At 42.0% G+C, this 27750-nt stretch overlaps 1 protein-coding gene across 3 annotated transcripts in view; it reads left to right on the top strand.

Annotated features, from left to right (window-relative positions):
- The window catches only part of LOC137127302 (E3 ubiquitin-protein ligase RNF123), a 102748-nt gene that overhangs the window by 26471 nt on the left and 48527 nt on the right, over positions 1–27750 (top strand). For all 3 annotated transcript variants that reach the window (XM_067504114.1, XM_067504112.1, XM_067504113.1), the window contains exons 23-36: positions 229–421; positions 1160–1305; positions 3257–3340; positions 5267–5374; positions 5468–5645; positions 5955–6029; positions 6170–6257; positions 6447–6534; positions 7602–7686; positions 11381–11520; positions 12180–12236; positions 12555–12686; positions 12961–13036; positions 14239–14323. In XM_067504114.1, coding sequence (XP_067360215.1) covers positions 229–421; positions 1160–1305; positions 3257–3340; positions 5267–5374; positions 5468–5645; positions 5955–6029; positions 6170–6257; positions 6447–6534; positions 7602–7686; positions 11381–11520; positions 12180–12236; positions 12555–12686; positions 12961–13036; positions 14239–14323 — 1535 coding nt within the window. The remainder of the gene's footprint in view (positions 1–228; positions 422–1159; positions 1306–3256; positions 3341–5266; positions 5375–5467; positions 5646–5954; positions 6030–6169; positions 6258–6446; positions 6535–7601; positions 7687–11380; positions 11521–12179; positions 12237–12554; positions 12687–12960; positions 13037–14238; positions 14324–27750) is intronic.

Below are 27750 nucleotides of genomic sequence, written 5' to 3'. Positions count from 1 at the left end.
CTTAGACCAGGAACAATATTAAGGTGGATTAAAATGTGCTAAACTTTTATCATTTTCTTTTCAGACAAGAAAAGACCAAGGGTCAGAAAAATAAAGTTTGAGGATATTGTCAGTAGTATAACTCAGTCATGTGAAATATGATCAGGGAATGTGTCTCTTGAGTAAATACTTGACTTATCTTTAGATTGTTCTTCTGGTGTTTATATCAACTTATGCTTTTATGGTCAGAGGCCATTTGGAGCAACAGCCATGGGCGGAGCTCTGGCGAGGCCCAGCTGGTTGAGTTCTCCCACTCTGGGTCGGGCCAACAGGTTTCTGAGCACGGCCGCCGTCAGTCTGATGACCCCCAGACGACCTCTCACTCAGCCTGAGAAAGTGAAGGTCCGGACTCTGGCTGTGGAGCAGAGGACGGAAGAGGACAGTGAGTAGTCTTCAGAGGACGGGGAATAACTTTTCTGAAGAAGTTAGTTTGGCTCGTTGTAACAACAGCCTGAGGTTTTGTCAGTTATTCTGATTTTTGAAATGCAGCTCCTGAGAAGTGTCATCTCATCATGTCTCACTGATCCTGCTGTGACTTTTCTCAAAGCTTTAGTCTGAAAAATCTCAGCTCTCAGATAAACAACTGTGAAAATCTGAGTACAGTTTTGAGGAATTTCTACTTCAGTTCCTGCTACTTCATAGTTTAACTTATTTCACTATATTTCAGGGACATGTGTAACATATTAGTGCAGAAGTTCACAAGAATTTGACTTTACTCGATTACTGAAACACATTTACAGATCTGCTACATCATTAGTGTCTCACGTCTTTAAGAAACTCTCTCAACACAGACGACAGCACAACAGATGTGTGTCTGGAGGCTTCAACAAACATGGTGAATTAAAAATTGGTGCTGAAGTGACTGCTGTGTTAAGACCAGAGTTTGATAAAACTGGACTTTAAAATGTAAATTCAACATTAGGTCCTGAATGTTGCCTTCACCAGCCAAGTTCCTCAGTCCCAGTAGAGCTGCTTCCTTATTCAGTCCAGCCAAGTGCTGCTTCTTCTTGAGGAGGATCAAGTCTTAGAAAAGTCAAAACACCTCCCACCAGCTGAAGATACAGCCCTGAAAGCTTGGATGTTCTTTCTTCTGTGTGTTTCTCTTCCGTTGAACTTTTAGTCGAGGGAAGCCACGGGAACGACGGCCTGCTGCTGGGGCGACCACTGGAGGAACCGGATCAGCAATTTGCAGACAAATCCCTGCTGGAGATCGTGGATGGGATTGTGATGATGTACAACCTGAGTGTTCATCAGCAGTTGGGAAAGGTGAGTTTGTCTTCACATAGATTTCTCAACTTGATTTTATTCTGTGTATAATATGAAGCAACTGAGTTTCAGTAAAGACGACCTGTTCCTGATAAAGAGTTTACCAGAAAAAAGGGTCTGATTGGCCGTTTCCACAGAATAACCTTCACAGGAACTTTGTGAGGAACCAGAGGAGCCAGGGACTAAATTTATCAGTCTTCTCTGTACAGTTAGTAAAAAAAACTACAAACAGGAACATGAAGGCATTGGGATTCATCAAATGGCTGAGACAATGACAATGAGGACCGTGATGTTTCTTCAAGAAGATCCTGTGATCTCCTGGATGATCACTGATTATTTGGTTGGACTTATGTCCTACAGGTGTTCTGTGTTAAACCTCTGAAAAGCTCCTGATGTCCATAAGTCAGTACTCAAAAGACTGGGGAGAAGATGAGTGTCTTTCAAAGCCAGCATAGTTGAAGCTAAGGAGATGAGATGAAGATGTGTGTTTAACCACAGAGAGGTGAGTTTACCACGTCAGGACAGGGACACCAAAGGTTGCATATTGTGTTCATGCATAAAAATCTGACCTTGGCACACAGTGACATGTGATCTTGAAGTCACAGTAACAGGGAGCAGTGTGCAAAGAGACGACTGAGAGCTACGTGACCCTGGTTCAGATAAATGAAGCTTAGGTTATTTATCTGACCTGAATGAAAGGACTAAGAAAATGGGACTCTGATACTGACATGATGGGATCCTCTTGAGTGCAGACATCTCATTCTGTTGGATTTCCTGTTACAAAGTGGAGCATCTTCCCTCACCAACTATCTTTGTACACACCAACCAAACCTCAGTGTCTGAACTCAGACTCTGATGTTCCCTCTCTTCTGCAGCAGGAAGCTGCTCTGTAGACCCTGAAGCAGTAGCAGGTCAAGAAAGGAAAGATTCTGGTAGATTCTGATCAGATTTCTTGTAGCTGATGCCCATTCTTTAAAAGATCTGTGCTGCTTTGAACATATCTAACGCTCCATTCAGTGATGTGTGTCCTCTGTTAATATGAACATATATCGTAGCAGTTTTGTACATAGCTGAAATGAATTGTTGCTGTTTTCCTCCACACAGGGACAAAACCTGACTTCTCTGTGTTCATCTCTCAGTAATTCTCTGCTGCCCTTTCAGTCAGCCTGACCTCTCCACCTCTCTGTTATTGCTGCCTCTCTTTGCTGTTGTAAAGAACAGTCTTTGTACCTCCATGTTGCCCTGTGCTGTTGAGCGTCTTGTTTTATATGAAACACTGGTCTGCTGCTTTATTGTTCGTCATCTCAGCAGTTACTTATTTCGTTCATTTTAGTCCACTTTCTTTTTTATTGAGACCTTCTCACAGCTTAATATTTGTGGAGAAAAATCTGTTCAGAGTTTTACACAAACAATGAAAAGGGTTCAGTTTAATTCCAGTTTATTTTCTTCAGAACTGCAGAGTTTTAAATGAAGTGTTGTTGCATGGCTGTTGTGATTGATTATTTTCTGTGTCCCCTTTTACTTTAATTGAATAGCTCAGTGTATTGAACTGTTGAGTTTATAGACTGAGGATCTGTTCATTCAAATGCACAACAAACATTTGTTCATATTGTAATTAATAGTTCATGTTCTCTATCAAATTGGTAAAGCAGAGTTGGGTTTTTGTTAAAGGTGTAAGTACATTATTAGGTTTTTATGAAAGATTTTAAGAGAATCGGAGCCTTTACGTCATCATTTCTGTTTACTTTAATGAAAGCACAAAAACGACTGTTTGTTTGTTTTTCACGTCCATGAGAAGATGAACGCTGGTTGTTGTTCAGGTTAAAAGTTAGCAGTGTGTCTCAAAACTGCAGGACATCAGTGGACTCTCAACTGCATGTAATAAAAAGTGTCATTGATACTGATAATAGTGTCATTTCAGAAAAAGTAAGTGTATTTGTTTTCCTTCCAGATGGTGGTAGTTTCAGATGATGTCCATGAATACGCTGTGGCACTGAAGGACACGGAGGAGAAGATCACTCGCTGTCCTGTCAGAGTAAGAAACTGTGTTTGACAGGATTTATTTCTCTTCTGGGGGTTCTGGGTGCTAACTCTTGCTAGGGAAGAATCTGGGTGAGCACTGAACACTTCAAAAAAATGGCTGCATGTCAGGCTGTTTTGTCCTGCTTGTTAAACCAGGTTTGGGCAGGCAAGGGATTTGTTGTCTTTGTGTCAGAAGACGAAACTCAGATGGTGGCTAGAAATGATACAATCTAGTACATTTTGTATGGCTTGACTGAGCAGAACATTAATCACAAACTGCTGTAAAATATCCCGTGGGAACAAACATAACTGCCTCAGAAGACTGTAACAGCCTTAGACTTGCTGGACAAGACATGTTTTTAGCTCATATTTGTCTCATGTATTGTTCTGTCTGTAGACAGACATTATCTATAGCAGCAGTGTAGTTTATAAAATAGCTACAAATGTTTTTGCATTGATTATTGATTTAAATATCACCACCATAATGTTTGAAACCTGCAGATTCTGCTCTGTGTTTGGATTATTGGTGTAGTATTGGTCTTTATAGGTCTTTACAGTAAAGTAAGTAAGACTGTCGATTAGTCAACTAACCTATAGCTTATTTTCCCATCAAGCTGTTTTTTTAAAATTAATATAACAATTAATTTACTAGAAATGCAATCATTCAATCATCTTCTCTTTAAACAAACAAATATGACAAAGTATGAACCACAGAACTTATTCCCCAAACAAAAATAGGTCAGTCTTAATTGTGTAAATATAATAGTTAATATAATTTTTACATAAAATAAATATTAACATAATATAATTTTTATATAATTAAAGCAAGAGGTTGTTCCATCCAAGTTAAAGGAATGTGGTGCAATCTACATTTAATCAAACCAGCAGCAAAATAAATAAAACAGTTTGCAGAGCTCGCACAGAACCATTTTGTTTGGCGTCTGCTTAAAATACTTATATCGTATTTTATGACAATGCGTCGTTCCACCCATAGTTTGGACACACCAATACTCTTTTATAATTTCTAGAACTTGAAGAATTGGGAAAAATAAAATTATCTCATGATCTTTGAGCATTACAAATTAAAAGTTGGGTTGAAGAGTTGAACATCCAGCTAACTTCCAGCTTTAGGTGGATGTAAACTAACGTGTTCGTAACACTTAGCGATTAATCAAAAAAGCTTGTTGTACAAACGGAGCGTTTTTATTCCGAGTAACTTTGACTTGACCTAAGCTGTCTGCTGCCTCTCTGCTGCAGACTAGGACACCTGACCAGGCTCTGTTCTCATTAAGACTCAGAGAGAAGAAGCTTTTTTTTTTTACATCAAGAAAGAAGTTTTTTTTATGTTAACTAATCTCAGTGGTTTAGAATTTACATCCAAAGATGTCAGAACACAAAGATTTATTTCTTCATGCTCTAGTTAACCTTTAACAAGTAAATGTGACCACATTATCTTTATTGTCCCAGGGCTCGAATCTTTGTGTCCCCATTGCAATATTAACTGTCTCTGGGACAACGGGACACCATTATTTGGTGCCCTGCTTGCGATGCATCGATTCGCAAAACGGAAATCTGCGCATTTTCGTAAACAATTACATCGACGCGTCGCCCCACCCCTAAAAGTAAGTCATTGTAAACCAACTTGACCTGAGCTCCTGGTTGATAAAAATCAGATTTAACAGCAGGTTAATGATGGATCTTGGCAGCTCCAATACTATCTCCAGCAGCCTTTTGACTAGTTACACAGTCAAAGCAGTTCCTTTTGTTTGCAGCTCCTCAGTGGAACATAATTGGCCAAACTCCAGGTGTCACCAACAAAGTGAGCAGCAATGTGACTTGGAGGAGTTGGTCCTGCAGCTGTTTGTAAAAGCACAGGGCAAAGAGCCAAACTGTATGATGTGGTGTGATTTCTCTTCCTGACATGTGTTCTGTCCCGCAGAGAGCAGACATCCTGGACGAGCTCCAGAAAAGTCAGAAGGTCTTTGCAGAGAAGCTGAACCACCTGAGCAGGAGACTGGCCTGGATCAATGCCACCATCTACTCCAAGGTGATCCAGCTCCCCACAGTCTGTTTGTTAGGCTAGTTTTTTTTTTCACTGCTTCACTGTGTAATTTCATCCTGTCCATCTGTGTATTTCCAGGAGAAGATGTTGGACGTGTACTGGCTGCTGTGTGTTTGCATTCGCACCATCGAACATGCCGACAACACCGGCTCCTTGTTCGCCTTCGCTCCGGAGTTCTACCTCAACGTGGCCATGAACGCATACAGTGCCCTCAAGAACTACTTCAGCCCTGCAAACAACATGGAGGAGCTCCCAGGTGATGCTGCCTTTTCTTTCCTGTAACTAGCAACATTGTTGGAGATCAAGCTTCTGCTGCTTCTGCTTAAATCCATCATTATGACCATTAATATTAACTTTGAATGAAAGCTTGCAAACTCTGACACTGCATTAAACAGATTGATGTTTGCATTATAAATGAACAGTGTGATACATCCAGCCTCTTTGTTACTGTGTATCACAGACAAGCTGCTGTTTCAGCAGCTGAACATCACGCCCATCATCACGTTTCCTCTATGTTAGCCCAGCTCTGAACACGTGTGCCAACATTTCTGCTTCTGTTTCTCAGGCTATGAAGAAACCTTGACTCACCTAGCTGCTATCCTTGCGAAGCACTTTGCTGATCCACGGATAGTTGGGACAGGTAACAAATGCACACTAGTTAGTTTCTGTTCTCTGATCTGATTTCTGCAGGACTTAACGACAATTGGCTGATTATTAGGAGTTGATCCTGGTCAGCTGCATGTTCAGTGACATGGTCTGTGTTGTTTTCATTCCTCAAAGATATCAAAGACTCTTTGATGCAGGCCCTGGCCAGCTATGTCTGCTACCCACAATCCCTCAGGGCCGTGGAGAGGATCCCTGAGGAGCAGTGAGTGTTGTCTTTCTCATTGGTCAGATTCACTTTGTGCTGGACTGAACTTAATCTTACTCGGTTTACTTATTCGTGCTTATTTAATCTCTTAGTGTTATTTGTATGTGATGTACTGGTACTTGCAGTGAAGTAGATCTTCCACCCCTGCCCCCATCATTCACAGCTGTGTTGATGTTTTGATTTCAGGCGTGTTGCCATGATGAGGAATCTGCTGGCTCCGTATGAGCAGAGACCCTGGGCTCAGACCAATTGGATACTGGTCAGACTGTGGAGGGTGAGCAACACATTTGTATTTCCCCAGCAGAACCATCAAACCCTCACAACTAACCGCAAAACTTAGCGGAGTCCACGTCGACTCAAAGAAGAAAGCTCAGAGTGAGGCTGAGCACGTCATTAGTTTTTGTAGAAAGCGGTAAAATGTTTGATCTGAAGATGTTTCATGAGAAGGGTTCTTCAGTTCTGACTCTTGAGGGAATCCCAGGTATTGAACTTCATTCACACCTTTGGGATCTTCGTACATACGACATGAGACGTCTTCAGCAGCCTAAGCAAAGTTCAGCTGCCTAAATACAGCACTTTTGGCAACAGCATCGCTGTATGACTGCAGAGAATCTGACTTTTTACAGAGGAATCACAGTGGAAAGTTTTTTTTTTTTAATTATTTTGGATAGAATTTATCAGTCCCCATGGGGAACTTAAACCTGACAGTATTCTCCTCAGTAGGTGAGGATCCGTCTGGCACAGTCAGTGTGAAATGACACCTGAAGCTGGATCAGGCATCTGAAGTTTGTGTCAAACCAGCTTCAGTGGGAACTGATTTCATGGTATCAAATTCGGTTTTATGAGAGGGAGGAGTGAGCCATCACTCAACCATCACTCTAACCTAAACCTGATTCCAGCCTGAACCAACCGTAGCCCTCCGAAGGGGAGAGGATGCCCAGCTCCAGCTCCTTCTTTGCCTTTTTTCTGTTTACCAGCCAAACCCAGTGATACACAGTGATGAATGATGGTGTTTGCAGTTGTACAGAACCTCTCTGATCACCTGTTAATTTCTCCTCTGAAGACTACAGAGGCATAAAGGCCTCTAACAAACTGGTCTCTGGCACAACGAGAAGCTGCGATGCCTCAGTACCAACGTGTAGTCTGTTTCAGCTCGCGGCCGAGGATTTATGTTTCTGTAATCACCTCATTTGGCAGCGTGGGGACTTGTTCTGGGCTGGCGTTAGACCGAGCTCCGACCGAATGATTTTCGGTCCAACTTTGTGTCGTGGCCCTGGATGTTTATTGCAGCCCAGTGTTGCTCAGTAGTTTTGGTCTGAGCTGTGTGTTGCTGTTTTTCAGGGCTGTGGTTTCGGCTACAGATACACTCGCCTGCCCCACCTGCTGAAAACCAAACCTGAGGACGCCAACCTGCCCAGTCTGCAGAGTAGGTGCTCTGATTGATTCAGTGTTGTGTGGCTGTCTGTGGTGGGAGGCTGGGAGGATGTCAGTCAGTGTGAGTGAGTGAGGGGCCACAGGTATGTGTTTTGGGATCATTTGCAGACATTTACAAACCCTGAAGAAGAATTGGTCTGAAATGAATGAGTCCATATTCTTTGCTTCCCTCTCACTTTCTTGTGCTGTTTGTCTTTGACTCTCCAGCTGTGGGTTTTTCTCACTCTCATGTTTTATTCTGTTTGTATGTTGCCTTCCATATTTTCTTTTCCATTTCAACATAAGAAACATCCCTGTTGTGAGTGTGTGTGTGTTACTGCTTCAGGTCAGTTTTCTTCATGAATTTCCATAAATAAATTGAGGCCAAGGCTGCCTGTCTGCAGCAGGTTTATTTTTACCACATCATTCTGTGATTTATGGCTTTAATCATCAGCGTGTCACCTCACGTAGCAGAACCTGAATATAACATGTAAAAAATTAAAAAATGAATAATACAAAATAAATGATTCATCTCAAGAATCCAGGACACAACAACTCAGTTCAGTTTTGTCTCAGGTCCACACAGAACCACAGACGTGTCCCACAGTGTCCAAAGGAAAAAGCCTTAAATGATGATAATAAGCTAAGCTAAGCTAAGCTAAGGCATTAGCCACGAGTCGCGAGTCAACACAAACTTTACTTTAGTAATTTAATTTTTCTGTTTGGCTGTGTCATTGTCCTCTTCGGTTCAAAGCTTTTTTTTTTTTTAACGTCTCCATTTCTTTTCTATCTAATTATGATTTTCTGCTCCCTCTTTGCTCCTGCATGGTAATTGACTTTCATCTGTGTTCCCTCTCATTTGCATGCCTTTCAGGGGATCTGTCTATTGCTAGTTTCCAAAGTAAGTTCTTCTCCATCACTCTCAGATTTGTTCAGCTGTTGCTGTCTTAATTTCATTCGGCCCTTTTAATAACAGCTGTTACCTTTTGTGAACATTCAGTGCACAGCTGTACCTTCATCTCCTTGCTCTAAATAAGTACTGTAGTATGTGTAGTAAGAACATTTCAGGACCAGTTCTCCCAGGAGAAATTCAGCACAGTGAATGTAATTATGGTTTCCCCTTTATCAACACAGCATTGTGATTGTTTTCCATCTGTGTGCTTTGACCCTTAAACACTCATCCGCATCCCTTTTTCTAATGTTTAAATCAGTTTATCATGGTTAGATGGCCGAATGTAATTATTTGTTTGGTTCATGTGGATCTTTATCTGCACGTTAAGGCAGAGTGTTGGCAGAACACTTTTATGTTTAGGATACACAATTTAAAAATGATAACTAAACACTTCATCTTTAACACTGAAGAAAACAGTTTAAACATTGACGTGATCTACGTTCGCTGCAGAAATCAACAATTTAAAGAACAGTTGAAGCTACATGAATAATAAACATAATTTTCCCTCCCTGCTGTCCAGACAAAACCCAGATGATCACACACAAAAAGCAGAGTGAATGTGAAGATTCTTTCTTTTCAACAAAACTGGCAGAAAATGGTGATTGTGATCCACAGTTCACATCCTGTATGATGTTTTGTCTGAGCACAGCACTGGAGTAACTGCAGTGTTGACATTTTTTCTGGATAATTGACTTGATATTTGAGCAGTGACTCAGTCGGTAGAGTGGCTGCCTACCGACCACAGAGTCAGATGTTCGCTCTCTGCTCTTCCCGGCCACATTCAAAGTGTCTCCGGGCAAGACACTGAAGCCCCAACAGCCCACCCTCATCCCCAGCCACGCAGAGCCTGTCCCAAGCCCGGTAGAAACTGGGGAGGGTTGCGTCAGGAAGGTCATCCGGCGTAAAAACTGTGCCAAATTAACATGCGGATAAATGATCCGCTGTGTCGACACTGAACTCACACAATAAGCAGAAAGGACAAAAATAAAAATAAAAAATTGACTTGATTGGTGTGTTTTTGCTGATAATTTGAGCTGGAGCTCCACAGAGCTTTGCTTCATCACTTGGGTTTGTCGTCGTCCTCTGTGTGTTCACTTTCTGTCCTTGTCCCTTTTCCTCTGTCCTCTTCTTTCTACTCTTTCTGATTTTCATCCAACTTTCTTTCCACGTGTTCCTATTTATTTTGTCACAGATTTAATTAATTTTCTTCCACACCTACTTTATATTCTTTTCCATTTTTTAGTAAGTTCATTAAACATTTAGTTCTGTGTAATAATGTCGGAGGGTTTGTAGATTTCCAGTATGTAAATGAAAGTTTCCATTGTCTGAAAATGCCCACACTGATGAATTCACATTACATTTTACCTCCAGTTTATCGGATAGCTACTGTTTGAAATCAGACTCAGAAACTGTACAGTTCCTGGATGTATTTCTGCCATAGATATTAACTCTATATATAGAAGTGATTATTCTGCACAGGCACATAACTATCACGTTGTTTTCATCTCTTGTATGTTCTGTAACCGACGTATGACACCTGTCACATCTTTAATTAGTATAGTTAGAGCCACTGATTGTTTATCACTAGCACACATTTAAAAGTTAAGAATCATGAGTGATTCCCACCTGATCAGAATTATCCTGGGGTCTCTGTGGATTTCCTGTTTGGTTAATCAGTTTCCTGACTCATGTCTCCACTGGGAAGAATTAACACACAGGTGGACGCTGCATTAGTTACCAAAACGGACTGCTTCCAGTGTCCCAAACGTCTGCAGCTTCTGTTTCCAGCTCAATTTCCATCCATAGGAGGAATTTACATATTCTTTTTGAAACTGGTTTAATGGCTTCAGTGGCTTTCGACTCGTCTCTTCAGGGTTCGCCACAATGGAACATGAGTTTTTTACGCTAGATGCCCTTCCTGCCAAAACCCTCCCATTTCATCCGGGCTCGGAAATGACACCCAGGTGGACCTTGGTGGATGGGCGGGGCCACACCTGGTGGGATGGGATTTAAACCTGCGGCCTTCTGCATCCCAACCCATTGCTCTACCACTGAGCAAACAGCCCCCCCCCCCCTTTTTCATTTTGGTTTGCTTAATTTCACAAATATCTGAGGTTCTGCAGGTAAATTCCTCCAAGGAGCTGAGGAGGAGAGAGGTTGTTGTTGTTGTGAGGAGGATAAGTGGTATATTAATGTGTATAGTCTCATCGCACTAATACCAGCTTCCTGCGCAGACCTTCACTCCCACGGAAGCATTAAAAGTTGGAGTGTAGAGCTTTATCTACAATCTGCTTTCTGATGGCTGATCTATGAAACTCATTAAGTCTAATTGAAATCAGATTTTTTTAATGTTATAGATAATATTTTAAACATTCTGTGCTCTCAGGAAACACAGAAATGTGTTTGTGTAATTCTTATTGTGGCTATTTATGGACATTATGTGCTGTCTACAACTGTTCATTCCCTCATCCCATCAACCCCTTACTTATTGAGTTTCCACAAAACAGACGCTGCAGTAGATTAACATGTTCCTCTCTTTCCTCTACCACCCAGCAATCAGTGACCCCCCTGACAAAAATAGCCAAAACCCACAGAGAAACTTCTGATGTAGCTTCCAAATGTTCGAACATTCTCAGATCTCACTTTGAATCTAGTTCTTTCTGTGTTGTCCTGAGGTTCCCACTGAGGAACGTTGGACCTTTCCCTCTTCTGCTCCTGCTTTTTTTTTACCGGTTTCTTCTTCTGGTTGCTTTAGAGCCATGTCCATCGTTACTGCTGCAGAGACACATGGCAGAGCTTCTAAGTGTGGACAAAGACATGGGCGCCTCCTTCCTCAACAGCGTCCTGAACCAGCTCAACTGGGCTTTCTCCGAGTTCATCGGCATGATCCAAGAGGTGAGAGAAGATCTCTGTGAGCAAAGCATGTTGATACATTAACCAACCAATCACCTAGGAATTTCTGCATGACCTTACAATGTAAAACATCATAAAAACATTGCAACATTCATCACTTTTTCTTTCACATTTTTTTGAAATCCTGGAGCGACAGAATTACAACTACAAATCCAGCTTGTTGTTTTTTGTGGAAACATGAGTGTTTCTGTTAGGACCCCATGGTGTCCCGTGTCACTATCAGTGTTACTGTGAGAGCAGTGCTAATGCAGGATGCTGCCCACATTTAAAAATAGAGTAAGGCCTTCTCTTTGTGTGCCTCTAATGAGATTTGGATAAATCCTCAGTAAGATGCTGTGAATCATCCAACTTAGCAGCACTTAGTATTCTAATTGATCATATTCCTGTGGGAGTATTAGGGATTTTCAGCACCGCAGCATCCTTTATTGTTCCCTTAGTGACACACAGAATTTTACTTCTCGAATAAACCAGCCACAGACACTCAGGATGTTCAGCAGCAGCCTAAATTGATCGGATTTCTGATGTTGTAGTTTTTGTTTATATGTCAAATAGGGGAACTCAGCAAAAAATTGTACTTTAAATTAGATTTAAAATGTGTGGTCCAGCGTGCACATTATTACTTTTCTGCCTTGGTCTCTTAGATCCAGCAGGCTGCAGAGCGTCCAGAGAGGAACTTTGTGGACACTCGTCAGCTGAAGGTAGGAAAACAAACTGCTGCTCCTGAAAATGCTTTCACATGTTTAACATCAGCCACAGTTCGAATTCTGAATCTGAATCTGAATCTGAGTTCACATGTCTGGTCCCAAGTCCTAAACAGACCACTGTATTACCACTCTGTGTTAAATTGTTTCAACAAAGAAATTGTTAATTTAGGAAAAACACAAAAGAAATGGAGAATTTCAATAATTTACAAAAAGCAAAGAGAGTCTTCATTACCTTGTCTCTGGGGTTGGGACCCGCCTGTTTCATCCAGGGTCGCCTGCTCTGTTGGTTTCTGATATATAATCTTGTTCCAGGTGTGTGCGACCTGCTTCGACCTGTCTGTCAGTCTGCTGCGAGTGCTGGAGATGACAGTCACTCTGGTACCCGAGATCTTCCTGGACTGGTCCCGCCCCTCTGCAGAGCTGCTGCTCAGACGACTCGCTCAGGTAACCCACACCAAGATGTGTCAGGTCAGAGAGGTCCACTGGGTCATGATGGGGTTTTGCCCGTCGGCCACATCTGAGACATTGTTCCTCCTGTTCATTCGAGCTATTAGCAGCTCCCTTCTTAAAGATCTGCTGGTGTAGGCGGTGGAAGTCAAAGTACAGCTTTCAGTAATCTTGGTTTTAAGGTTTAAACACCAAGAAACCAAAAATATTGCTAAAAAGTTGTATTTCTTGTTCAGAATTCTAAATAAATAAATTGTCTGTGTGCGTGCAGCTGCTGAACCAGGTGTTGAACAGAGTCACAGCAGAGAAGAACCTGTTTGATCGAGTGGTCAACCTGAGACTGCCAGGTAAAACACACACACACACACACACACACACACACACACACACACACACACACACACACACACACACACACACACACACACACAATACCTGTGTACACAGTGACATACAGTGCCTTGAAAAGTATTGATACCCCTTGAACTTTTTACAAACATAAACTTATGTTATTGGGTTTTTTGTGATAGACCAACACAAAGCAGCCCATAATTGTGAAGTGAAAGCAAAATGATAAATGAGTTTCAAAAGCTTTTACAAATAAATATCTAAAAAGTGCATTTGTATTCTGTTCCCCTAAGTCAATACTTTGCAGAACCACCTTTTCCTGCAATTACAGCTGCAAGTCTTTTGGGGTTTCTCTCTACCAGCTTTGCACATTTAGAGACTGAAATTTTTGCCCATTCTTCTTTGAAAAATAGCTCAAGCTCAGTCAGATTGGATGAACAGCAATTTTCAAGTTTTGCCACAGATTCTCAATTGGATTTAGGTCTGGACTTTGACTGGGTCATTTTAACACGAATATGCTTTGATCTAAACCGTTCCAGGTAAAAATATAAATGTGAATATTAAACAATCGGAACATGGGACATTTTCTCTATGAGATTCATAGTCATCAGAATCTGAATAAAATAATTGTGCAGATTTCTCCCTGAAAAAGTTTATTTTTCTTTTAATTGACTGAAAGCATCACATTCAGGCCTTCAGGGTGTTTGTGGAGGGGGTTTAAATGGTGGGATGGCAAAATGGTTCAAATTAACAACAACAGGAGAGATTTTTCCAATGTCTGGTCGACGTAATAGAGCAGAAAATTAGGACCAGGAAACATCCTGAAGCAACAATCTGCTCACTGACAGTGGTGGTATGTTTTGTCCCAGTAAACGAAGTAATGAAACTTGCACAAAGTAAACGATCCTTCACATGTTTGTTTGGTTTTGGGAATTAACAAGAACAGCAATGAGAGATAACAACGTGTTATGTGATTATAATGAAATAAACTGGTATAAATATGTCATGTAGCTTTTACAATAATCAGTGTTCTGAATTATGTTCTGTCAGAAAAGATGAAGATGAAATAAAACTTTTGCCCACAGCAAACCAACAGGAAGTGCTGTGAGATGACAATAGATGTAAAAAAAAAAAAAAAGCAGGTGTGAAGAAATACTCTTCTTTCTGTGTGATTGATGAGAGAAACCCGATTTTGTTGCAGGTCTGGAAAGCGTGGACCACTACCCCATCTTAGTGGCTGTTACAGGTATCCTGGTTCGAATCCTGGTGGATGGAGACAGACAAGGGTAGGACATATCTTGTGTCTCTGTTTGACGTGTTTAATGACCTGTGAACCACCTGATCCATGTAGTTATGAGCTGAAGCTGGTTTCTTACATTTTGCAGCTGGTCTGCTTCAAACATTGGATCTGCTGCATGCGGCTGATTGGTGGTTGCTGTGGTTTTGTTGCTTCATGTGGGAGTTTATCTGTCGAGCACAGAAGTTAGTTTGATAGTTATAGTTACCAACTATAACAGCGGTTACTTACATAGCACATTAAATGACACTCAAAGACACTCAATGTTTCAGAGACTTGTATTCGTAGGAACATAGACCTGCACTGGAGAGAACTGGCTTGTGAAAAGTCATGTAAAGGGAATTAATTTGAAACCAGTGTCTTCAGATTTGTGTGTGTGTGTGTGTGTGTGTATAAAATGTTTAACCTGCTCAAAGTACAGATGCCTTTTGCCGAACTTTGCTCATCCAAAGGTGAGACAACACGTGTAGTTGTACCTGTGTCACTTTCTCCTCATCTCAGGTGGTGTGTGTGTGTTTGATACCTGCAGTTCAGAGCTGGACGTTGCTAACGTCAGTCTGTGGGTTTGTCAACAAAGCTCAGGATTCTATTAATACACTGAGAATGTGAACTCATCTCAACTACAGAACAATCACACCTCACATTAAAACCCAACAGCACTTTTGTATAAATACAGAATTTAAGCCCTGTTCAAATTCATCTTAGAGATTTGACTTTAGCAGAGAGAAAATACAAATTTCTATAAATGTGGAGCCTGGCTGTCAGGTGCTTGGAAGGATGGAGACAGTCGGACTTCAAAGTCAGATCTAAAATCTTCGGGAATATTTCCCTCCCTGATTTGTACCTGATACGTAAAAGTGTGTATTTGGAATAAGTTGTTAAGAAGTTAAATTTCTGTCTGACTCACTGTGGAAGAGTCGCCCAGAGCACCACCTGTAAACGTGGCTGGAAAGCCCACGAGAACTTCTGTATTCTTGTTTCCCAAAGTTTGTTGAATTATTATTCTTCACAGCTTTAAATCTGCAGCACTGACTGTAGCAGGTTGACTTGTGTGTCAGGCTGCAGCAGAGATGAGGACCCAGCAATCACTCTGGAAAACAGGCTCAATACAGAAGCAAGCAGTTGTCAACATTTTTTTATTTTTTTTTTGTCCTGACGCCTTATCCTGTGAGTTCAGTGTCGCCACAGCGGATCATTGTCCGCATGTTGATTTGGCACAGTTTTTAAGCCGGATGCTCTTCCTGAAGCAACCCTCCTATATTTCTCCCAGGCTTGGACCGGCAGACCACAGCTGGGGATGGGAATGGGCTGTTAGGGGTTCAGTGTCTTGCCCAGAGACACCTTGACATATATCCTGGCCCGGGGATCGAACCACTGACCCTGTGGTTCATGGACGACTGCCTTACCAACTTAGCAACAGCTGCCCTCATTACTTTGAGCTTTAAATAAGAGGCTGGTCAGCTCTCAGCAGCTCTCCCAGCTACACAGTGAAGGTCTGCTGACTATAAATTGTGATTTGGCTGAGGAGCCGTTTACAGTGTGTTGGCTTCATAGAGCTGCCTGCTGCATATTTAGGAATAAAGTTTCCTGGTGTGACTCAAGGTGTTTCTCTGTGTAGTGAACTGGATAATTGAGTTTCACACGGAACTTCTGCTCGTTTTTACTTTATTTCACTCTTTGGTTTCTGCCTGTTTCTGCAGTCAGAGACTTCATTTATATCATATGACTGTCAACGTTAATATAGATCTTACAATTTGTCTAGAGATCTACTGTAAAGCACTGACTCAATGTCGTGGTGATACTCACATTTTACTATTTTTGGTGGTTAATGTTAAACTGCAGCAACACATCCAACAAATCTGAGCAGCCTTCTGATTACTGGATGACTTTAATGTGAAAGATTCACAGAAAGTGGTGTGTTTCATTGTTTGTCTAGTTTTCTCTGTTTACAGTTGTGGCATTAAGATTTTAGCCTTAGTTCAGTTGTATCCAAGAACCAGACACCGTACAGATTCTTACAGGTCCAGGTTCTGAGGTACGGCTCAGTTAGTGTGGATTTTCTCACATTTACTTGTTCCACTGTCACACTGGGAGCATAACTCAGGGTGTTGAAGGTTTGCAGGGTGAAGGAAATTCAGTTAGCTGACGATAAAAGCTGCAGCTGGTGCCAAAGAAATACCACAGACTGAAACGAGGATCCTCAATCTCTTCACTCATTGTTGTTTTGGCAGCATCAGTGGTTTGATCTGAATGAAGATCTGTTTTTATGTGATCCTGTCTTTTCTGAACTCGCTGCTGCTCCCCTCAGTCCCAGTCAAGCTGCTTGTTAGTCCATGGAACTGACAGGACAAAGTGAAGCTTTTGTGTTGTGTTGAATTCGCTGGGAATGTGCTGCACTCTGTAACACAGACAATGGAACAGGACCAAACAACTCAACGGTTACTGCTACTACTATAGTTTGTGCGTGTGCTTACATCCATTGCAATCTTTGGCTACAGACAGAAGTATTGAAGCCTGTTTCTCTACCAACCTGCAGACAGCACATTTCACTGACAGGTGATCTGAGCTACTGTTTGACATTTAAACCAGGGACTGATACAGTAGTGAGGGGAAATTGTCCTTTTTGTGTCCCTCACCTGCTTTATTCAAAACTTTCAGATCAAAGATAAATTAAGTTTCTTCTTTCCTCCTCATGCTGGCAGTGTTGATTGTGTTTGTGTGAGGCTGTTAATCAGTGTGTGTGTGTGTTTCTGCTCCTGTTATCTCCTGTGATCACACCTCCAGCCTGTATTATTAGCAGACAAATCCTTAGTATTCCGATGTTGTTCTCTCGTCGCTGCAACACCAAACTGATTGATTGTCTGTCCGTGTTCTGCTTAAATGTTCGGATCAGCACTTTATAATTCCTCTCTCTATCTTTTAGAAGAGCTCTTTGACCCACATGTCCCTGACTGAGTCTCAGGAGAATGAATGTGAGGGAAATGTATTAGACTGTCCATGTGTCCCGCAGCCTCCTACATCCTCCCCTTTAGTGGGAATTACAATTAGTCGTTTAGGACACTTTGATCCAAAGTGACTTACGAGTAAAGGGCAGGCACAAGGGACAAATTGGGGTTCAGTGTCTTCCCCAAGGACACTTTGACCCTGTGGTGCATGGACAACTGCTCTAACCATCTGAGCTACAGCCTCCTGGGAATCTTTCTGTCTGCACCCGGCGTGTTTCGAGGTGTCCAAATTCCCATCTGCCCCTTAGGGTCTCATTGCACCAGTTTTATAACATGGAGCATGAAGGACTGTAACTGTGAGGTAGCTACATATTCCAGCTTTGTGTTGTTTCAGAGCTGTAACTGTGATCACACTGAAAGTAAATGTTAACCCACATTGGAGCAGATTTGAGATCCAGCGTACAGAGGGAACATACAGTGAGGCCCTGAGATAAAAACTGAGCTGTCAGCTCAACGTTGGTTCGCTCTGTGACTGATTGCTCATGGAAAACGATGAGCAAAATATTTAGCTGAAATTAGACATTTCAACGCTGACAAATGAGCCAATTAAACAGCTGTGGCTGACGTTTTCAGAGCTGCTGCTTCTAGTAAATATGATCATTTAGGACTAAAGAGGAGGCTGTTTGCTGTCTCTTTATGTGCCAAACTCATTTCCACTCACCAACACCCTCATGTTTTAATTTACTGTTTTTGTGGAAAAAAACTCCCGGCTCTGTCCAGATGTTACTACCAACACCCTAAAGCACCTGATTATCCCTGATTATACCATATCACATCTGTTGGTTTCATCAGAACACAAACTGCTAGGGGGAAACTAGTTTTGAGGTTGAGCAGAGGATGTTGTGGGGAACTTTGTTTCTGCCATAGATGGACTATTAGTTTGGATCAGAAGAAGTTTATCTGTGAGCAGAGGCAGGAATGCTGCCCTCTGTCTTCGTCACACTGATCATCTGACTTTGAAAGAAAGACGAGGAGTCGGGTTATTGCATTACGCAGGAGAAGCGTTTCTGCAGAAGACAGATGAGAGTTTAGGAACACAGTCACCTTTAGTCAAACTTTAAAAAGTGGCACAGAAAGCGGCACAAATTTACATATGAGAAAAACAACGTGGGTGGTGAGTCCCCAGAAGGACAGAGACGCTTCCAGCCGGACTAACAGGGCTTTATTGACAAACAGCTCAGACTGGAGAACGTGTTGACACATGACCTGAAGACTGACTCATTTACACCAGAGCCCGTTCTAATAGGGACTAAATGTCAAGAAATGCAGACAGTTTACAGGCCTGTTCCCTGCTAATGAACTTCACACTGAGGACCAACAACCGCCAGCGGCAGCTGGACCAGTATCAGAACTGGTCCCAGCACGTGTCGGTCCTTGTCCCTGTGTTGTTTAAAAAAAGATATTTAGTTCTGTGTTAGAGGTAAAAATAAAAACTTTTGAATAATGTGAGGAAAAAGTTAGAACATTCCAACTTTGTGACAATGGGACAATATTCTCACATTATTCAGTGTTTCTATACGTTCTGCTCTGATACTCGTGAGTTAATTTCCAAAATACTTTGTCACAGTTTTCCAACCATGTCCAGTTTTCGGACATTTCTCGCATAATTATCTGACTTTTATTCCAAAATGTTTTGCCACAGATGTGGGACTTTCAAAAAGTCACTTATAAAAACATTATATATCATTTGTTAAATCAACAGAAGAACTTTGGATGGATCAGTTTTAAGCAAAAAATCCTAAAAGTTAACGTTAAGTTCATAGAAATTGTACAGACAAGTTTAAGTACAGTGATCTCACGAGCATGTTCGCAAACAGTTTCATCAAACAAGTCTGTCAAAGTATGTCTGAACACGCAGAACTCGGTAAGAAACCGTGAGGCTCCACAGCTACACTGAACCTTTTTCTTCTACCTTGTTGTGGTCCACACCACCTGGTAGTCAGTTCCTCTGCTCCAGCTACCGTGTCACGTCTGCTTCCTTCAGTAGCTGAATACACAATACATACCACACAAAACTAAAACTAAAACTGAGGAATTGTTGCTTGGCTCATACAGGTTCTTTTGGGCAGTAAGTGACAACATGCGGAGCTCTGGTGCAAATAAGCAGAGGATTTGTTGATGCTAGCGATGCCTGTTTTCCATTAAAAAGCATTTACAAACGTCGCGAGCTGCAGCCTCCACAGGTGGATCATGTGTGATGACACACAACTGAGTGTGTTTAAGCAGTGAGCATGCTGAGCTTCGCTGGGCCTCGCCCTGTAGGAGCCGGTGCAGCCCTGCTGTGGAGGACAGTAATGCTTTTATTCATTCCAACAATTATGTTACTGCTCGCACAGAGTCCATTAATGGGCAGTGAGCCTTCCTGTGGAATCCCATCACTGCTCTGTTCTGCTGCGCCGCTCCCACCCATCTCAGGCCATTTATTATGTTGGAGCTAGATGGAGTTTCTGCAGGAAAAGCCTCAGCTCCTCCTGCAGAGGTCACACAACATGTTAAACGCTGTGATTAAATCTGTTCACATTTTTAGTGATGTTTGATTTGTTAATTGTAGTCAACGCCAACATGTCAGTGTTTATCCTTCATTTTTAGTCTCAGCAGGCTTTTGAGACCATCCTCCTGTGAAATACAACAGAGCAGGTGGTTTGTACTGGCTGGAAAAAAATGAACAGCACATTACTGTTTGTGACATCTAGCAGCTGTGATACTATCACGTAGTATTTATTTTTGTCTGGGGGACTTTGGTGGTAGATCATTCACAAATCACAGGAACCTAACAGCAGTTTGAGTGAAACTACCCCTCTGCTGTTTGCACAGTTTAAGTCCTGCTTCTTTGAGTATTTAAAGCACAAAATTGAGGGTGTAACTGGCTGAACGACATGAACTAAAATAACTGCTAACAATAATGCAAATCAATCATAAATATCTATGCGCTTTATGACCTGTGACCCTTTCGGTTCTTGCACTGTAATCCAGGACTTGTTGGTGGCCTGGTAGAGCAGAAGTCGGCGGGATCGAATCCCAGCCCACCCACCAGGTGTGTCAATAAGCGAGACGCACAGCGCTAGCTCCCCGGGTGTCCCCCCGTGGCTACCCACTGCTCCCCCCAGGGGGATGGCTTAGATGCTGAGGAACAATCTCATTATATTCATGTCTGTGCAACATGTATATGTGCTCAATGACATAAAGGAAGTTGTTCTTCTTCTTGCATTGCTGTTGTTGATGGGTTGGCTGTGGGTCAGGACAGCGAGCGGTTGTCCAACAGCTGTTGGGTTGGTGGTTTGATCCCTAGCTCCACCTGTCCATGTGTCCTACTAAGTAGGTCCCGGTGGGTCAGGTTGGTGCTATGCACGGCAGCTGCTGTCCTTGTTGTGAGAGTGAAGCAACATGTAAAAGGCATCTGGATATTGATGAGGTAGAAAAGCACAACAAGTGCAGACCATGTACAACTGGTGCAGTAATGTCATTTCGTCCTTTGGTATTTTAATTAGCTTCACGTCAACTATAAGTAAATTGGTTTATTGACCCTGCTGACATAATATTAATTTGTAAAGAATAAATATTGTTTACTAAAGTTGACTAATGTATGTAAGATCGGACACAACACTACTGTATGTGAAACTGTAATTGTAATAACAGCAGAAAGTTTTTTCATAGCTGTGTCCCAGCAGGATGCCCAGAGGAACACTAGATTTTAAATGTACAATTGTTTATGAGGAAACTGAAGTCTGCCCACATTCCAACTGACATCTGTGTAGTTCACTGAATTGTCTGATGAAAGGCAAAAATAAGTGTTGATTACATAAACATGTAGATGAAGCTATAACAGAGAGGAAGATGAAACACAGGGAACAAGAGACACCAAGTAGGAAGTTCAACTAAACTTTGAATTCATGGAACTAATTAGACCTGAATTTATGGAAGAGATCGTTCTCAGCACTAAAAAACACTGTTTTAGTGTCTGACCTAAATCTCTCCAAATGTCCAGTTAGAGACTGCAGGAGGCTGAGAAATGTCTGCTAAATTACACAAAACTGTCAAAAACACAAACTCCTGCATAACTCGTATGATGTAAATGGGTTAGTCAGCTTCACTTTAAAGCAACAGTAAGAAGAATTTAGCATTTGGTGCAGTTTGTCTTCTCCTACTGTCGCGTTGTGTGATTCCCTTTAAGACTAGTGTGCGGTTTGTCTCCTAATGAACAGAGGTAAATTAGTCCATTAGTTTAAAAGCTGAACCAGCAAACGACCATCAGAAGCCTCACAATGACGTCGACTGACATGTTTCAGTGATATTACAGTGTTTTATTGAGTCTACACAGTCATATTCCTTTATTTATACATTTATAAGAGCACATATTTCCACTTCTAGTGTCCTGTCGGTGTGGCATTTAGAAAGTTAGCCACTTCATTAACACAACCCAACACAGCAATACAGCACGAGCAGCTAGCATCTCACTTGTCCGGGAGTAGAAAGGACTCAACACCACCAGCTTTGCTTCTGTCTTGTATCTTTTTATCTCTTTGAGCACTTGCCAACAAGTACAATCCAGCTTATTTCTCTGTCTGGTCTCTGTCTCATCCTCTCTTCCTCAAATGTTGCAATTTGCGACTTTATCAGCCAGAAATATTGTATGAGGAGAAGCTGTGGAGCTACGTGGTGCTGTGGAGCTCTACACAGGCCTGGAGCTTTTTTTGAGATGGGACCTCAGTGCAAGTTCTGGAAACCCTGGCCCATTATTCACCTTAGCAGAAGCCACTTTACTACTCACAGAATAATTGTAATGTGGCTAATTAATAAACCCGTTAAAAAGAAGTTTAGTACTTTAGATCCAGGTTTAACAAAGCCAGGAACCGTTTCATAGAGCATAAACAGCTAGTCTGTCAACAGTAGGGGTGTTTGTGTGTGTGTGTGTGTGTGTTCATGTGTCTGTGTGTGTCTCTTGTCAGATGATTCAACTTGTATCTTTATTAATCCTCCATGAACAGGCACAATGACAAATCAGATGCATCGTATATATTAAGAGAAATCCCAACAAAACCCCCTTGAGCAGGCAACAGTAGAGAGAAAAACTTCCTTTAATGGTAGAAACCTCCAGCAGAACCAGGCTCAGGGAGGGTGACCATCTTCCTCGACCAGTTTTGGGGGAGTGAAAAGTGAAGAGAGAAAAGAAAAAGAGCAACAACAGAACATCAGGCAGGTTGGTAGGACCAGTAGCTACACACTGGAAGACACACGGCTCCAAAGCCCGGGGACACCTGCAAAGGGACAGAGAGGGTGTCTGCGTCCCAAATATGAAGTAGGAGCTGGTTCCACAGGAAGGTCTTTCAAATACAGTGGAGTTGACCATTAAGAGTAGCAGAAGGGTTTTAAATTCTATTTTAGATTTTATGGGAAGATGATGGAGAGAAGCTAATGAAGGAGAAATATGATATCTCTTGCTAATTCCAGTCAGTGCTGCTCCTGCACTCATCCTGTCCCAGGTCTTCAAATAGCTGTTCTCTGTCCAGCTTCGGTCCCAGTTGTAGAACATGCATGCAAAGAATGTAGCAGCATATTGATGGTGAAACCTCTTGATAAAGTTCCAACCATATTCCATCTGCTTCTCATTCTGCCGAATTTGACAGCATGCAAGTTAAGATTTTCAAGAGCAGAGTTAGAACACGGTCCTGATTGTGAGCAAGTCTGCTCTGTTTTCTCCAGCTGCTTTGGCTTCACAAATAGCAAAGCTAGTTTATTTTTAGCACAAAAGTTGTTGAAATTTTTAGATTGATAATTGCAACGTAATAAGGACATAGATATGTTGTGCTGGCCCTGGGTAGTGTCCCAGCTTTTACTTTGAAAAGAGAAGTATAGGTCTAATGGGATGTGTCTTCATATTATTTCTTTCCAAAACATGAGTAACAGAGACATGCAGCAAAGTTCCCCAACTTTTTAGCTTTAGACAGAACCGGTATGAGGTCTTTATGCTAAGCTAAGCTAAGCTAGGAGCTGCTGTTTGTAGTGTCATGTTTACTGACAGTAGGACAAAATAAAAAGCCCCATGTAGCAGATCCATTACAAATAAATATAATGATGTGTGTGAGATGTGACACAGTGCAGGTTCAGGGGAAGTTGTGGGTTATAATGACAAAACTCTTTGTGACCTCAGGGTGTCTCACCTTGTACTTAGCTCACAGAACCTAATGAACAGACGTCAGTTTAGTCTAATATCTCCAGCCATTCCGCCAACGATGATCGAACTCCATCAGCGGATATTCTTTACTCTCTCCTGCTCTGTACTTAGCCATTAGTGTCCACACATAATGGTATTTATTGACCAGAGTGTGTAGAATACATCAGCATCATGCGGAGGAGATGATGCTTTTATTTGTTCCTGCTGACTCTACAAGACACTGTGCGAATCTACAAGGACACAAGCTGCAGACTGTGCAGTTGCCACAGTTTTTGCATGTCCATGATAAGTACAGTATGTGATGTGTAGCTTGTTTATATGACGGAATAAAACCCCAAACCACCCTGCTGCGGCATTGCTGTGTTAGATTATCACACCTTGACATCCCTTTCGGGTGGAGTTGCTGCACTGCAGAAGCTACACAGTGATGCATGTTTTTACCTGGATTTTTTTGCTCTCCCAGCGATGTGCAGATCTCTCCTGCTGCCACTGCTGTCTGTGCCATGACTCTTGCAAATGTGCATCTGTTGAAAACCAGTAAAATTGTAGTTTAGATGTAAATGGGGTATGTGGCGAATTTCTAAAGCTGTTTTTAGCAGCGCTGTTCAATGTGTCTGTTGCTCAATTTTTGCCGTTTCCCTGCTGCACAATAAAAAAGAAATGGCCATCTATTATCTATTTTAAAGCGTTAACAGTAAAAATAATTCAATAAAGATGAAATGAATCATGCAATGGAAATGTTAAAAAATGTCTTTAGTTTGAGCATAAATCGACTACGGTGAACACAAACCGCATCAATATTAACTGTTATGAACCTTGAAGAATGCTGCGAACCAAAGCAGTGAATTTGAATTACGTGCACGTAGGAAAACATGCAGAGCAGCCTCTGTAAACAGCGGCAAGATTTAATTGTGAGTTTTTCTTCTGTGTGTTATAGTGGACCACCACACTTCACTCTAATTAATCAAACCGAACAATGTTTGTCCTCTGAACAGCCTCAAGCTGTGTTCTGAACTCATTCCACATCCTAATGCATCTCATATGCAGTCTGCTCTACTGATTTGGTCACTTGTGCCTGTTGAAGTATTTGCATGTAATATATCAGAGAGGCAGCGTTGTGTTTCTGTGACGCTGCAGTTAATTTCATATGTAACCATCTGACTGAGTGGAGGTCATGTAGAGGCCTGTACCTCCTCAAACCAGACACAAGCCCACAAAAAAGTAGGTGGGAAACAAAAATTACATTTTTTTCTCATAACCTTCCTTTTGTTGGTGCTGAAATGCTCTCATGGCCTTTTTATTCAGGTAAAACATTTGCTGATTTTCACTGCAGGTGAAAGTGTTAAATGAGAAAATAACATTCATTCACTTGTTGGCGATGAAAGACCAAGGCCGGTGACACAGAGTATAAAGATTCAAACTATCAATCTGTTAGTCTGTCCCCCGATGCTGCTTCTTCCCCTTCTCAGCTTTCAAAAACACCAACACACAGGTTCATTTGTAGACTAGACCTGCAAATAGAAAAACCAGGGACCAGCATCCAAAGGTGCCTTCAGTAATAACATAGGCAGAGTAGAAATCCATGCTGCCAGTGCCACATACACTGCTGTGTGCTCATTGCAAGAAGACTACAGCTCATTAGTTTGGACGTTTACACTATTTGTGTGAGAGCATCCAGTGGTTCAGACCACCATCAGATTTTACCTCCCAGACCAGCTTGTTTAGTCAACTTGTATAGATTAGGCAGATTCCTCTTTCTGTATTTATTAATTCATGTTTATTTCACCTGCTGCCCACCCACATGTAGTAGTTATTACCTCCTGATCAGCTCAGTACCCGTCACCATGTGCAGGTCATGATTACAAGATGATTACAATAATAACCCGAAACTAGCAAATTTACACACAGATTTCTAGTTTAGGGAAAGATCAGCAGCTTATTAATTTTAGTTTAGTAGATTAAACCCTGAGCAGCACAGTGGTGGAGTGGTTAGCGCTGCCGCCTCACAGCTAAAAGGTCCCCGCTACGAATCCACCTGCCAGCTGCAGCCTTTCTGTGTGGAGTGTCCACCTCCTCCCTGTTGATGTGTGGCTTTCCTCCCACATCCAGTCCAAACACATGCATGTTAGGTTTATCCGTGACTCTTAAATTGCCCTTTAGGTGTGAATGGTTGTCTCTTTGTGTTGGTGCTGAGACAGACTGGAGAACTGTGCAGGGTAGGACCCCACCCTCACCCAATGACAGCTCGTATAGACCTCAGCACGCACCACACTAAACAGGATAATTGGTTTAAAATAATGGGTGGATTAAAACCTGTATTTCACTGACATTTAACCAGTTCCAGTTGTGCACGAAAAGTTTTCTCCGTGACGGCTGCCTGATCCGTCTGTAGCTCCCAGCTCTTCTTATAAACCCACACAGTCTCCTCTTAATGTCCTCTTCTTCTTCCTGGGATGTGATTTCACAGAAACCCACTAGTTATTGTTTTATCATTTGGGTGGAGAAACCTTGTTTCCATAGTCCATCCTCATCCTCTGTTGTTGCACAGTGTTTAGCTAACTGTCCGATATTTGCAGTTGATTTCATGTGTCCATCAGCCCGTGTCTCCCTCCTCTCTGTCCAGATGAAGAGTATTAACACCCCCCCAGTGTAGAAAATCAATGGTGCTAATTATTGTCCATTACCTCAGGCTGAAAGACACGAGAAGCAGCTCACAGCTACCCACAGATTAGATTGAGACTGAGGCTTATTAGCTTAGCAGCTTTGGACCATGAGAGGACTGGGCTCTGGGGATGTTGTATTTTTTCCACCACACTGCAGGATTTTCATTGCTCTGTGCAATCGCTGCTTTCACTGCTGATCTTCTCAGCTGGGAGGATTGGTTTTCAATACGGGTTCTCGTCTGCCGAGTCTGGTTGCAGAAAGGTTTCTCTCTGGGGTGGGGAATGAAATGTTTTCAATAATAATAATAATAATAATAATTTTCAATATATCAGATTTGATTTGTCAGAGGAAAAGTGCAGGCCACTAATAATTGACGTCAGTGATGTTAAAGATAAGTCGCGGTGATGAATATTATAAAGACGAAGTATTTCTGTGAATGAGTCAGTGTTTGACAGATGGATGCTTTTCAGCTGCTTTGGTGAGATGTTTCCTGTGAACTGTTAAACATAACGCACAGGAAAAAACAAAGGCCTTAAATACAGCAACAAACTGCACAGGAAGAAGAGGAACATGGCTGAAGAGTAGTGCAGTGACACAGCAGCGAAACCCAACGATCAGAACACACAGATCCATGCAGAGCAGCAATAACCCATCAATGCTGCTGCTGCTGCTGTTAAAGTGCTAACCGGTACAGATGGTAAAATGCTATCATCATCCAGCACATTAGCCATGGAACACGAGCTGTAACACACAGCTACAGGTGATGAGATAAACCCAGACGCTGCGTTGGATGTTGTCTGCAATAACGCACTAAGCAAGTGATCACTTTTGATCAGTTGTTGTGTCCAGTGCCTGTTTTTGCTTCCACCACCTGTGTCTGTGGGGTTTGGACTAAGCAGTAGAGTTGTCCCTGGTTGAGGTTACTTCATTCTACTGCTACTATTACTATTACTACTACTATACTTAGTTTTTTTTTTTTTTTTTACCCCATCATCAGTTTGACATTTTAATTTGACCAGTCCTTTGGTTTGGGACTAGATACCCTCAGAACAGCCGATTAGCTATTGTCGGGATATAGTTTACAGTGCAACACCATGTGCACATGTAAACGGATCTAACTGCTGTGTTTAGGCTCAGTATCGAGGCTTCATGGTGCAGGACTGTAGCTCTACTCAGGGATTTCACTTCCCACTGTCTTTCACTCACGTTGCATCACTGCACCACCACCATCTTCTTTTTATTAATTTGGAGGCTTAGATAAGAAACGGGCTGCATGAATTGAAAAATAGTACATTCACATTTCTGTTTGACGTTTGGATCCTCTCCCCACCTAAAGCTTCATTCCCCCCGCCACACACACACACACACACACACACACACACACACACACACACACACACACACACACACACACACACACACACACACACACACACACACACACACACACACACACACACACACACACCCACACCGCGCGCGCGCCCATCGACAAACCACAACTGTAACACGTAACAATGGTCTGATGCCACTGAAAATTCAATGTTTGCTTACACAAAGTTTTTAAATAAGTAA

The sequence above is a fragment of the Channa argus genome, chromosome 5 (genome assembly GCF_033026475.1).
Source record: "Channa argus isolate prfri chromosome 5, Channa argus male v1.0, whole genome shotgun sequence".
Classification (NCBI taxonomy): domain Eukaryota; kingdom Metazoa; phylum Chordata; class Actinopteri; order Anabantiformes; family Channidae; genus Channa; species Channa argus.
This window is presented reverse-complemented; position numbering and strand designations above follow the sequence as displayed.